Below are 13,529 nucleotides of genomic sequence, written 5' to 3' on the forward strand. Positions count from 1 at the left end.
CCAGTACAAGGATTTTTTTAAAAATGTGAATGAATTCAAATATTGGAAGAAGAAGCCACGCCCTGGGAAGACCAAGTTTAGCACAGAGTGCATAATAGACGCATTGCACGATTATTGACCAAACGCTGGTTAAAAGCACTAGAATGCTACCTTCCCTTACACAGTGCCCTGTCAGGCATCATGCCACAAAAAATAAACTCTTATATGTGGTAAAACATACACGGCCTTCCACTGTTTCTCAGAGACTTTGTAGCTGCAGAGGGTGCCAAGTTGAAGCTTGCACTGAGAGTGAGAGGACAGGCAATCGTTACACAACACCATATTAAACAAGCAATGTCCTGAGCAAATGGTGGGGGCCTGAAGCAGTGGAGTGGGAGAGGTGAGGGGGGAGTCACGGGGAGATTAAGGGACAGAAGGCAAGCGGCCGTGAAGTGCAGGCAGGGGGCGGGGAGCAGAGCCTTTGAAGAGCCAGAGTCAGTGAAGTGAATAATTAGGGGAGGAAAACTGGCAGGCTGATAGGCAGAAGGCTCATGCAAGCTCGTGCACCAGGCGTGCACTTCCCAAAATCCGCTGGAGAGCCCTTGGCCTTAAGTATGGTTTGGCTGCATTAGGGCTCTTATCCTATTCCTGCAGAATAGGAAAGGGGCGAGCCCTAAAAAGGGGGCAGGGTAGAGACCCCCCCCCCCCCCCCCCCCCCCCAACCCTCTAGCCCTTCTCAGGGGGTCCCAAAAGGACCCCCAAGGGCAAAAAAAAAAAAAAATTCTAAAAAACCGTGCTCGTACCCCTCGATTTAAAAAAAAAAAAACACTTGGTGGTCCTTCTGGGACCCCCTGAGAAGGGCTAGGGGGTCAGGGGGTCTCAACCCTGCCCCCTTTTTGCATTTTCCACTCTTGTTTTGTGCTCTCTTGTGCCTCACTTCTCCTGAGAAACAAGATGGCTGCTCAGGTGGTCCCAGAAGGATAATAACCTATATAAAAGTTATCCGCTAATAGAATTAGCATTTACAAAACCTTTGAAATTTATTGAAAACAAATATAGGTTTCACGCCTGATATAGTTAGGAATTAGCATTTAAAAAACCTTGCAAATTCACTGAAAAAACCATAGGTTTTAAGCCTTATATAGTTAGGAATTAGCATTTAAAAAACCTTGCAAATTCACAAAAAAAACCATAGTTTTCAGGCCTTATATAGTTAGGAATTAGCATTTAAAAAACTTTGCAAATTCACTTAAAAAACCATAGGTTTCAGGCATTATATAGTTAGGAATTAGCATTTAAAAAACCATTGAAATTGCTCCTATATAGTTAGTTGTACTAACTATATTTCACGCACCCGCAATCCACTGCTGATGATGTCACATATTACATCATTCATGACATGGTCAGTGACATCACTGATGACATCTCAAATGACATCACTGATGACATTGGTTTTTTAAATGCGAATTCCTAACTATATAAGGCCTGAAACCTATGTTTTTTTAAGTGAATATATAAATATATATATATATATATATAGCACAAATCTTCCTTCATTCAAAGAGAAGCGAGGGACTCAGCGGGGCTCATGAAGACATTTATTAGAAAAGCAAACGGCATGACCGGTTTCGGCATGGAGCCTTTTTCAAATGCCACAGTTCGCCCGTTCTTCCCATCTAGTGTTTATAGGGCTCCTCCTACCCAGTGATGGAGAGCCCAGGTGCAGCTCATTACGTGCTGATGCCTCCACAGCCTCTGCCACGGACTGCCGATCCCATCATGCACCTTGCTGGTATCCCGTGAGCTGCAATGGGAGAGATCTTGCAAAAATCCTGGGCAACAAATGTCCTTAAGTCTCCAACTTCCCAGTCTCCTTGTGCCTGCGTCCTCAATGCCGGGGGTAAAGGGACAGTGCACGCTCTCCCCTCCGAGAAGTCTCGGACCTTCAGGTGGCAGCAGTACTTGAAGATCACATGCAAGGAGGCGGGCTGTGAAGATCCGATAGCTCGGTGAAAGTTTTTATCAGTTCCCTGAGGTTTCCTGTAAACAACACAGCCACTTGTAGGAAGGGTCACCCTATGCGCGCTACAGGTTGCATGCAGAATATGGCACAAATCTTCCTTCATTCAAAGAGAAGCGAGGGATTCAGCGGGGCTCATGAAGACATTTATTAGAAAAGCAAACGACATGACCGGTTTCGGCATGCAGCCTTTTTCAAATGCCACAGTTCGCTCGTTCTTCCCATCTAGTGTTTATAGGGCTCCTCCTACCCAGTGATGGAGGGCCCAGCTGCAGCTCATTACGTGCTGATGCCTCCACAGCCTATATATATACATACATACATACATACAGTAGCAGACCAGAACTCGAATTATTGCGCTGCTGGTCAAATAAAAAGAGAAATATATATATGGCAAGATTCTAGTAACAGGGCTTCAATCTTCAATCATAACCGAGCCTAGATGGGGGGCAATTAAGTCTAAGAAGTGAAAGATGGGGAGGGATAAACGACAGAAACCATACCTCTGTACATAATTGTATCCACAATTATATAGTAAAGACCCTGAGTCAAGAGAAGGAAGCACAGAATATATATCCATTAGATAATTAATTACCTGCATTGCCCATAAGAAAAAAGAGAAGACCCAAACCACCCTATTGATTTAGAGTACATCAATGCAGCAGTGAACAGTATGAAAGCAAAGTCTTAATCCAGATGGGTAGACTGTTAACTTCTTACAAATCGGGACCCTTGGTCCAACTATGCGCGATGCCTTTGTAGCAAAAGAGGGTGAAATAGATTTTATGTTAATCCATAAAACCAATAAGCATCTCAAGCAGAGGATGCCCTATCAACCAATTGAACGTACAAACCCAGATGGTAAGATCTTCACACACAAATTCTAGCAAACAGGATAGAGATTGTTGTTTCACTTTTGGAAGACCCTGCTTCGTCAGGCTCATCTCCCTTCCCCTCACGCAAGATATTATTAAGGAATTTGCTTCTATAATATAACTAAACATAAGCACAATCCTGTGGGAGGGGAAAGCAGTGGGATCCCGAGAAGTTTGTGCCCAAATCCGAACTACAACTAGTGCAGTAATACGAATGATACGTACAAGATATCGCAAATTCTCACTTTTGAAGCTCAGAAAAAAGGAAACATACAGTATTTCCGCATTAAAGAAGATAATACCATACTGGGTAACATGCAAACCAAATACCAGGGTACTCTTAATGAGGCCCTTCCTGGTAATATGTCTGATCCAAAACAGTTGGAAAGAGGATCAGAGGAGCGGTGGGGGGGTCTGCTGTATTCTCCCCCCATACCCACTTTGACCGCACCCTTGCAAATAGACCTCTTTGCTAATAAGACTGGAAATTAGCAACACTGTGGAAATCTTGTTTGGGAGTGGAGAGAACACTGCAAAATACTTAGTCTTAGACTATCACCTTCTGCGAAAGTGGGGGCGGGGGTGGATGAAAGGTCCCTCACTTTTTACTAACTGGTTCATGTAAATCTTGATAAGGAATCGGGTTAAAAACAAATCCTAAAAGAGAGACACCCACAAAGGCCGGGGGCAAGACCGAATGTGTTAATGAAAGACTTTACCACAGCTATGGGACTGACCGATGTCTGGGGTACGTTGCTGCCCGATGGCGCCCAATATACTTACTTTTCTAACACACACAAGAGCTCATCTAGCATTGACTATTTTCTAGCGTATACAGCCTCAATTGGCCACTTTTGCAATCCTTGTGCCGTGCTGAGGGGTATTTCTGATCACTCTTCGGTGTGGGTCAAATTTACATACAGTGACTGCCAACCGCGGACCACGATCACCCTCAATCCCTGGCTCTTAAAAATCCCTGATATTAAAGAGGAACTATACACGCAGACCATTAACTATTTTTAAAAAAAAGTAGGTTCAGTTGATTTTGCACTAACCATATGGAAAGCTTTTAAAATAGTTCTGAAGGGACGGGCATTGTCTCTTAAAACGGGGTATATTAACAAGAGATGCCAGTAGCTAGTCCAGTTGGAAAGCAAACTCCGGCAATTGGAAGTCTAAAACACCAATGCACCTTCAGAGGACGCTCTCCACCACCTTACACTTAAACAGGAGTAATATAAGATCAGGGCTAGAGAACAAATGATGGTCAAACTCCTCCACACTCAGCATAGGCTATATGAATTGGGGGACAGGGCGGGTAAAACCCTGGCTGGGTTAGAGAAAAGAGATCAAGGTGAGAGGTGGGTGCCAAGACTGGTTCTCAATGACGGCACGCAGACCACACATCCAAGGGTCATACCGGAAGTCTTTGCAAATCACTCAGAGCAAATCCACTCCCCCTCTAATACATACACAGCGGAATACTCCCGCCAATTCCTTTCCGATAGTGACATACAGACGCTATTGACACCAACAAGGACACCCTAGACGAGGACTTGAAGGACGAGAAGATCCAGAAGGCCATAAGACATATCCAGTCTGGAAAGGTGATGGGGCCCAAGAGGACTCCCATTGAATTTCTAAAAATAGTGGCTCCCATGTAGCCCCGCATCTACGAGCTATGTACAATGAATGTTACAAAAAGGGGATCCTGCCGGAGGATCAACCCCTGGCATCCTTAGTTGTGATTCGTTAGCCAGGGAAGCCCGCTGATAGCTGGGGCTCATATAGACCGATTTCGCTAATTAATGTAGAAGATAAAATTGTACCAAAACTACTTGCCTCGCGACTGGTCACTGTCATCTCCACATTGGTCTGGCTTCATGCCAGGAAGAAACACAGCACTAAATATTCAGCGTCTCAACAATGTACTTGCACGCCGTGATTTCATAGAGGAAGATGCAGTGGTATTGTCCCTAGATGCCTCTATGGCGTTTGATTCTATCGAGTAGCCATACCTATTTGAAGTCCTGAAGCGAATGGGCTTCGGCCCGAAGTTTTTGGGCTGGGTAAAACGACTTTGCACAGATATAAAGGGCCAAATACGAGTCAACAACTATACGTCGCAAACATTCTCATTACAAAGAGGCACTCAAAAGGGTTGTCCTCTGTCCTCCTTGATTTTTTTCCCTCATGTTGGAATCGCTAGCTGCTTGGGTGCAGCGGGATGTAAGGGTGAGGCACCTGAAATGGGCGGAAGACACGACGATGGAATATCCCTATACACCAATGACATCCTGCTCTACCTTGCCTCCCCTTATCGGTCTATTCATGGTGTGTTAAATATTTGCATAAACTTTGGGAAGTACTCTGGGTATGCCATCAACTGGAGCAAGTCGGTGTTATTTGTGCTCCAAGGCCCAGTTCTCTGACTCCCTGCAGACTGCAAAGTAGAGGTGGCTACAGATGGCTTCTGATATCTCGGAATATATATGACTCCGGATCCCCACCTTTTTTATGAGTGCAGTCTCATATCCCCACTGGCCCGACTACTTGCAAATGTTAAGCATTGGCGGTCCTAAACTCTTTTGTTGGTGGGCCGGGCTGCCCTTTTAAGATGCTGGCCCTCCAGCGCTTTCTCTACATCCTTCAGAAGTGTCCTAACCGGATCCCAGCCGCCTATTTTTCAGGAATAGAGAGCGAAGTCCAGATACTGCTATGGCTCGGTGGATCTTCCCGCATTGCGATGAGAAAGTTGACAAAGGGGTGTTACGATGGGGATATTGCCCTCCCAGACATCAGGCTCTATTATTGGGCATCACAACTATTGGTAGTCAATCACTGGATCTATCGTTCCCCTATACATCCAGCTTATTTGCTGGACAAATATCAAACTGACCGTATGGGATATTTGGAGGCATTGTATTCAAAAGTAAGTAAGGGGTGATATTTTGGGCCCACATCTCACACTATAACAATCTGGCATCAGGCAAACTCCCGGCTGGGATGGTCAAATGTTCTCACATAAGCCGCGCCCCTGTGGTGTACACATAAACTTGGACACCTGTGTCACCAACCTGGCTTTGATAAGTGGGATACTATAGGAATTTCTACGGTGGGGAATTTGGTAAAAAAGGGCTCCATACGTAGGTTTGAGGAGCTCAGAGAAAAATACGACATGGCCCAAGGGGAGGTATTCCGGTATCTGCAAATTAGACACGCCCTTACAACAGCTTTACCTGGTCTTACAGACACAGGGGTGTCCGAGAAATTGGGATAAGAAATGGGGCAAATGGAACATACATCGTGGTAACCTGTGTGTATCCCCATCAGTGGACATGGACATGCGACAAGTGGGAGAGCGAGATTTAGACATATTATGATTGTAACCATTCTCACCTCAATTATTGAAATGAAACAATATACAACTATTCGCAACGCTAAATGGAGAACGATGTGACTCTAATTGTTGTAAAATTAATAAAAAGATTTTTTTTAAATCCTAGAAATCCAGATTTCACAACAATGAGTTTGAAGCCTGGAGATCCTTAAGGTTTAAAGGGTTAGACGCAATTCAAATGGGTATACAAATCTATCCAACACCTACACGTGTATCTGACAGGCTACACCTCAGAACAGTACTTGATGCTAAGTAGCCCACACAGCACTTGGAAAGCATAAAAGGGCCAGTGAACGGACGACTGGAGGACTTGTACCTTGAGGGAATAAATGTAAACATATATATCATTACAGGTTGGTTTACAATTTATATATTTCCACAAAGACACTAAAAACATTTCTAGAACATCTGGAGAAATTCTGAAGACAGTGCAACACAATGTATTAGGTAGTTCTATGAACACATATATTCTGGTCATTCTATAAACACGACTACTTTTGGAAAGCACCTTCAGCATAATTAAAGATGGAAGCCCTTGTATCAAGTAACTCTGATAGAGCCCCGGATGAACTTGTTCTTGTGCTAGTAAACATGGCAACGCTTGCTGTGCCATTAATCTGTGGCGTATCAAGAGTGCCATGGGCAAGTGTGAAAAATGGCCCACCCACCATGCCACAAGTTCAGTAATAATATACAGGCATATCTGAGGTGCAGAGGGCCCTTCGTACCCAGGTCCTCTCTGTAACTGCACCTGCTGCACTATTGATAGCTCTGCCCGAGGCACCAAGTCAGTGGCGTAACAAAATTTGAGGAGGGGACCCACGCTCCTCGCCCAGTCAGAAACTCTCAGCCCAGGGGCCCGCCCGCTGCCCATGCACAGTGCCAGAGCTCCCCCCACCGGCCCCTGGAGCTGAGCCCCCTCCCTGCACCGCGGGGGCTATTGTTACACCTCGGTCGGCATTAAGCCCCATCCCCTTCCACAGTACTTGAAATAAACTGTTATCTGCGTTCATTTCCATCCCACTCGCCTGTTTTACAGGTTTGTATCCAGAGTTTACACCCCATAATCAAGACATATCAGGCAGCTAAAAGGTGTGCACGTATTCAATGCGTCACAACGCATGCTTCAGAACCTCTTTTCACAGTGCCGCTCTGTTCTATTATATTGCTTGTCATCTTTCTTGTCGTGTCTTTTCAAGATAAAGACGCCTCTTTAACTGCATTTCATAATCGCATGCTTTATTCATTTGTACTTTTCTTGTGATTTTATCTTGCGTTCAGAACTGAGAAGCTGCAAATGGTACTTGAGCTAGTCTGTGACTCACCATCCTCCATCCTCAAAGTGCAGCAGCTCCGCCACCCCAGTCATTCGTGCATTTAGGATGTTATGGGCCCTAACACATGAAAGGACAAACTCCTGTTTTATTAGGTTAAAAAAAAACCTCTTTAATTAAGGGACAATGGAACCCCTCCTGTTTGAGCACTGCACCAGCTGCACCATTGATAGCTTCGCCTTTGACCCCTGTATGTGATCATTGAACGTGGCTTAATGCACATCCTCAGCTGCCTGCAAGCTCTATTTTGAAAACCATCTCCCCTTTGAAAAAAGATATACCTTCTGGATTAAGTAGCCCTGCCTTACATTGTAAGGATATTGCAAGACACAGAGGAGTTCTATAACCTTTAGGAGGAACGAGGTTGTATGCCACTCCCCTGTATGACACTCCACTGTATGCTATTCCACTGTATGCCACTCCACCCCACTCTTCACTATTTAACTCTACTCCACTCTATGCTATTTCATTGTACGTAACTCCATGTTATTAAAAACTTCGCCACTCGACTCCATGCTACACCACTCAACGCTACTCCTCGCTACGCCACTCAACTCTATGCAATTCCAGTGTATGCCACTACACTCCAATCTACTCCATTGTACTCTGCTCAATGGCACTGCACTCCACTCAACCAACAGTCTACATCCCTTCTCTACCACACTATACTGCACTCTTTAACACTCCACTGTACAACAGACTCCTGTCAATGTCATTGTACAGCGCTCTGCTGAACTCTATACCACTGTATGACTCTCTACTCCACATCAAGTCCCTCTATGCCACTCCACCCAATTGACTATACTCTATTCTGACACACAACTCCACTGTTCTGTACTTCACTCCACGCTGCTGTATGCTACTCAGCTCGGACAGTCTGTCACTCCATTCTACCATACTGTACTGCGCTCTATTCCACTCCACTGTAAAACACAGTATTCACTTTGCAGCATTCAACTTCACTGTATGACACTTTCCAGGACTGTACAAAATGCCAGTCCACGGTACCACACACCACTCTATTCTACAACACATCACTCCACTCTACAACACTTGACTCTACTATATGCTACGCCAGTCCACTTAACTCAATTCCACTCTACCACATTTTACTCCACTCTGTGGCACAGTACGACACTCTACTGTTCACTGCTCCACTCTGCCACACTCTACTCCACTCTATGCACTTCCACTCTAAAAGACTCTGCTACACTCTGTGCCACTATACCACACTGTACTCCACTCTATACCCCTATGCTCCAATATACATACTCTACTCTGCAACATTTTCCAGCACTCTACAGCACACCACTCCACCGTACTGATGCCACTCCAATTTATAACAGTTTACTCGACTATGCTACGCCTGCCCACTCTAGTGCACTCTACGCCACTGTACTTTACAACACACCCCAGCAACACTTTTGTACGCTACGCCACTCCACTCCGATACTACACTATGATACTCTTCCTCACCTACTGTACTACACTCAAATTAACGACACTCAACTCAACACTGAAGTCGATTTGAAAAGCATTTTTATATAACTTTTTTTGTAATTTACTGTAAGAAACAAAGGTCAGGAAAACATGATTTATTCTTTATATACAAACAAAACGTAAACTACACATACGTTAGAAATGCTAAAGTTATATTCATAACTTAAATTTATAATTTACGCAACACCTTTGAATAACTGTAAAAAAAATGTTTTCTTTCTATACAAACAAAACCTACTGTATACAAAATTGAGCAATTCTAAAGTTATAATTATACTTTTAATTTATAATGTACGCAACACCTTCAAATTATTATAATTTGTACACCTCCATACACTGTGTTAGTTGTCACAATAACGATCATCTAACTTCAACAAAGGTGTAAACTTTGATTTTTTTCTGGGAAAACAAAAAAATATATGTGTATGAATGTGTATGTGTGTGTATATATACATATATATGTGTATATAAAGCCTGTGGACTTTGGCATTTGTTGTGGAGATACCCGCACCACCTACCTGCATAGGAACACCAGGCCCGCACCAACGTGTTTTACTTCGTTCCCCTGCGCCGCCGGCCCAGATGCATAAACATAATGTATTCTGGAAGTTGCAGTTTGTGCATTCAACACAACGACCAACATGTGTGCTGAGTTAGCCATTTTACAGGAGAGGAGACTACAGGGCATGCAAGTATGAAATGAACAGCAGGATTGGGACAAATGAGGAAGGGCTCCATTCAGTGCAGGGCGCTGAGGAAGGCATATTGCCGAAATGCATCCGCCGCCACTGGGAAATGTTAAATAAAGCGTGTTACCTTCCATGGACTCCCCTCTGGCCTCTGATTTCTTCCTTTGGAGAGATGTGGTGGTATATATATATATATATATATATATATATATATCATATAATGGGGAGAGAAGAGCTATTTAACATTTTTAGAGGTGCGGACTGGTTAGCAGTGGAAGATGAGCTAAAACAAAATTGAAATACCATTATAAACACATCAAACAAGCTAAAGATGGAAATACAGACGGCACCATTAGTCAAACACTCCTGTACCTTTTGTGGTTTTGATTTTGAGTCAGAAGTTATGTTACAGTATGTTGCATAACATTTTATACTGCATATTCTGCCATTAGGGTGGCCCCAAATTGCTAATCTATATTTTGAACTCCTGGTTAACTCTTAAGCTATGGAATTAACCTCAATGGCACATGATTCCAGTAAATTATTGAAGTTTGTATTATGGATGAGCAGTGAGGCATTATCTCCAGAATCCCAGTTCTCAATGGGTGAATTCTCTGGACCTGCTAACCCCATTTTAAAGTAACGATTTAGGATTACAGATGGATTCTTGTGTAGGAAAACCTCACAACAGCATCATGTTGGCCACTGTACCCTAGCATACCCCCAAAAGTGTGGTACTGTGACCCACCAAAAGATGTAAAAAGTTTTACATATTTTGCATTGCTTTGTTGACTGTCTACATTATTGTTTAGTAAGAAAGTAAGTGGTTCAACTAAAGAAGTTGTGGAGATCTTCTTGGGCACCAGCGTGCCAGGTGTTTTGGATTGGCCAATGACAGATATTCAGTCTCGATCCTGTACATATTGCAAGTCTGTTGTACAAAGAGTAATTATTGGAGTCACCTCATTGGCATCTCCACTTCAAGAGTGCTAGTTTAGTTTTCTAATCACACAGATTCATATAAAAGTACATTACTACTATTGTTTAGTCATTGATGTGCATGATCCACATGGAACCCTGATTTAAGATTAGGAATGCTGAAAAGCCTCTAGGGTTGAGTAGATTCTTCCATTAAAGACGTCTTTTATTATTTTCAGATTTTTAAAGACTTTTATGAAGGCACTATTCATTTTGGACCAACCTACAAGTATGATGTTGGCTCAGAAGCCTATGACACAAGTGAAAAATGCAGAACCCCAGCATGGACTGATCGAGTGCTTTGGTGGAGAAAAAAATTGCCATTTGATAAAACGGGTATGTCTTGTTTTTATTTTATTTATAGGTTTTGTAAAATCAAAGTTAATTCATTGAATGGTGTAGGTTGAATACCTTTCATTGTTGGATCTACGAGATCAGGTGCGCATACATAGCACCGTGAACAGGGGTCTTTCTTCAATGCAAGGTGTAAGGTCCTATTGGTGTAATGTATTCCCCTTGAATAATGCACTCACAGCGGCACATCCCTAGTATTCACAACAGTCACATTTTAGGTTCTGCATTCAGAATGCCATCACCTAACTATCACTTTAATGACAGACAGAACATAACTAGCACATAAATAGGCAGACAGAAGGGTGTCTATGGGGATGCCCCAAAAGAAGAGCTGAAATCTTACATTGTAAGGTCATCTTATTAAAGTAGTTATTTTTTCCAATTGTGTATTCAAAGCCCCTTCATTTTAAATACCCAAATGTAGCACCATACATAGAAAAGAGGCTGGTGAAAGTAACCTCTCACAAGTTGGTCTGAAGGACTAACAAATCTTCTATTAACTGTGTTGTCGGGGGCGTGGCCAAGCAGCATGGCCAACAGGACATAAGCTCCTTCAGCTCCCGGCCGGCTAGCTAAAAAATCCTGAAATACATCCTTTGCTGCTGAAATCGGACCAAGTAAACGGGGTCCCAGAGTCCCAGCGACCTAGGGGCACATTCTGTTCCGGGGTTCGCTCTCCCGGTGGATGGCGATGGCAGCCCGGGCTGCGAGACGGTGGGCTGGAACCACGAGAGGCTGGTGCTGCGGCCTACAACAGCGTGGCGCGGGCGGCCCGTGAGCTGGGAGTCCCTTGGGGCCGGTCCTGAAAGCAGCGGGATGGTAGGGGAGGCGCCCACTGCCATCGGGGCCTCCCGTGAAGTGTGGAACCTCTGTGCCCCGTCCGGTGGGCGGATGGCAAGACTGAAGCGGCGGCCTGCACCGTAGCGGCGGAGGCGGCCCGCGCTCCTGGGACCACGGAGGTGGCCCGCGCTTCGGGGGCCCATCGGAACTGGGCTAATAGCGCAGCGTCACAGCAGGGGAGGCGCCCACTGCCATCAGGGGCCTTCTGAGACGTAAGGAGCTCCTGTGGTTCATCCGGGCCCTGCGGTGGGCGGACGGCGAGACCAAGGCAGTGGCCTGCACTGGAGTGGCGGAGGCCGCCCACGCTCTCGGTACCCATCGCGCCTGGACCAATAGTGCAGCGTCACAGCAAGGTGGGCACCCACTGCCATCGGTGGCCTCCCGGAAAGTAAGGAGTTCCTGCGGTCCGGCCTGGCGCTGCGGGGGACGGATGGCGAGACCAAGGTGACGGCCTTTATGAGCGGCAGAGGCGGCCCGCGCTCCCGGCACCCTTTGAGACTGGCCCAACAGTGAAGCATACCAGTCAGGGAGGCGTCCACTGCCATCCGGAGGCCTCCCGTGTAGCGAGGGGCTCCAGATGCCCGTTCAGACCCTGCGAGGGACACGCACTGTGCGGTAGGTGAGGCCGGGCGGCGGCCTGCTGTGGTGGGGGGGGGGGGGGGGGGGGGGGGGCGGCCTGCGCTCTCTGTCACCTTTGAGACCGGCCCTGCAACAAATCTAGCCTGCAAGGGAGGCGCCCACTGCCATCGGGGGACCTCTCAAGAAGCAAGGGCCTCCAGTAGACCGCCAGTATCCTGCAGATCCACACCCGATGTGATGAGCCTGACCAAGACTGCGACCTACACCGGGGGTGTATAGGCGGCCCGCGATCCGGGTGCCCCTTGCGGACGGCCCTAGGAGAGACAGCGGGACAACAAGGGAGGCATCCACTGCCATCGGGGTGCCTCCCGAGAAGTAGGGGACTCCTGTAGCCCGTCGAGACCCTGCAAGTTCATGCCCGGTGTGCCACGTGGGATTGAAACTGAGGCCTATACTGACGGGGCGAAGAACCGGAGCCAGGTCGCGGAGCAGGAGGTCTCAGAGGACGTCTGCGGCTTCCTCGGAGGGGCCAGGCCTCGTCCAGCTCCTGGACTATACCCACAGCGCACGAGCGGGGGGGTGGGGGGGGATAGGCGCTGCACGTCCTGAGGAGAGGTGTGGGTCCACTCGTAGTGGGGGAGGACGTTGTACCCCTTCTGCCGCACTGCTGTTCCACTTGCACGGCGGGGAGTGAGTGGAGACGCCTGGAGCTGGCCTATGGATCTGGATTGTCTGCAGCCCTAACGTGGTGCCCACTCTCCTTGGGGGTCTGCTATGGTAGCGCCGGGTCCGGCCTCTGTGGAATCTTGGGACACTGTGACCAGGTACCGGGAGACTCCTTCTACATGAGCCGGGTATTGCGAGGATGACGCTGTGGTGAGTGGGAGCTGGTGTTGCAGGGGGCCACAGCGGCGCTCAGCCAGAGAGACAGTCACGGATTTTGCTGCACATCTTCACCGGCCTTTGAGTGGGGGCTGCTTG

At 46.4% G+C, this 13,529-nt stretch overlaps 1 protein-coding gene across 1 annotated transcript in view; it reads left to right on the plus strand.

Annotated features, from left to right (window-relative positions):
* SYNJ2 (synaptojanin 2) overlaps nucleotides 1-13,529 on the plus strand; it is a 745,535-nt gene that overhangs the window by 555,683 nt on the left and 176,323 nt on the right. Inside the window, exon 17 of the mRNA XM_086927319.1 lies at nucleotides 10,955-11,111. Coding sequence (XP_086783445.1) covers nucleotides 10,955-11,111 — 157 coding nt within the window. The remainder of the gene's footprint in view (nucleotides 1-10,954; nucleotides 11,112-13,529) is intronic.

This window comes from Lissotriton vulgaris, chromosome 6 (genome assembly GCF_964263255.1).
Source record: "Lissotriton vulgaris chromosome 6, aLisVul1.2, whole genome shotgun sequence".
Classification (NCBI taxonomy): Eukaryota; Metazoa; Chordata; class Amphibia; order Caudata; family Salamandridae; genus Lissotriton; species Lissotriton vulgaris.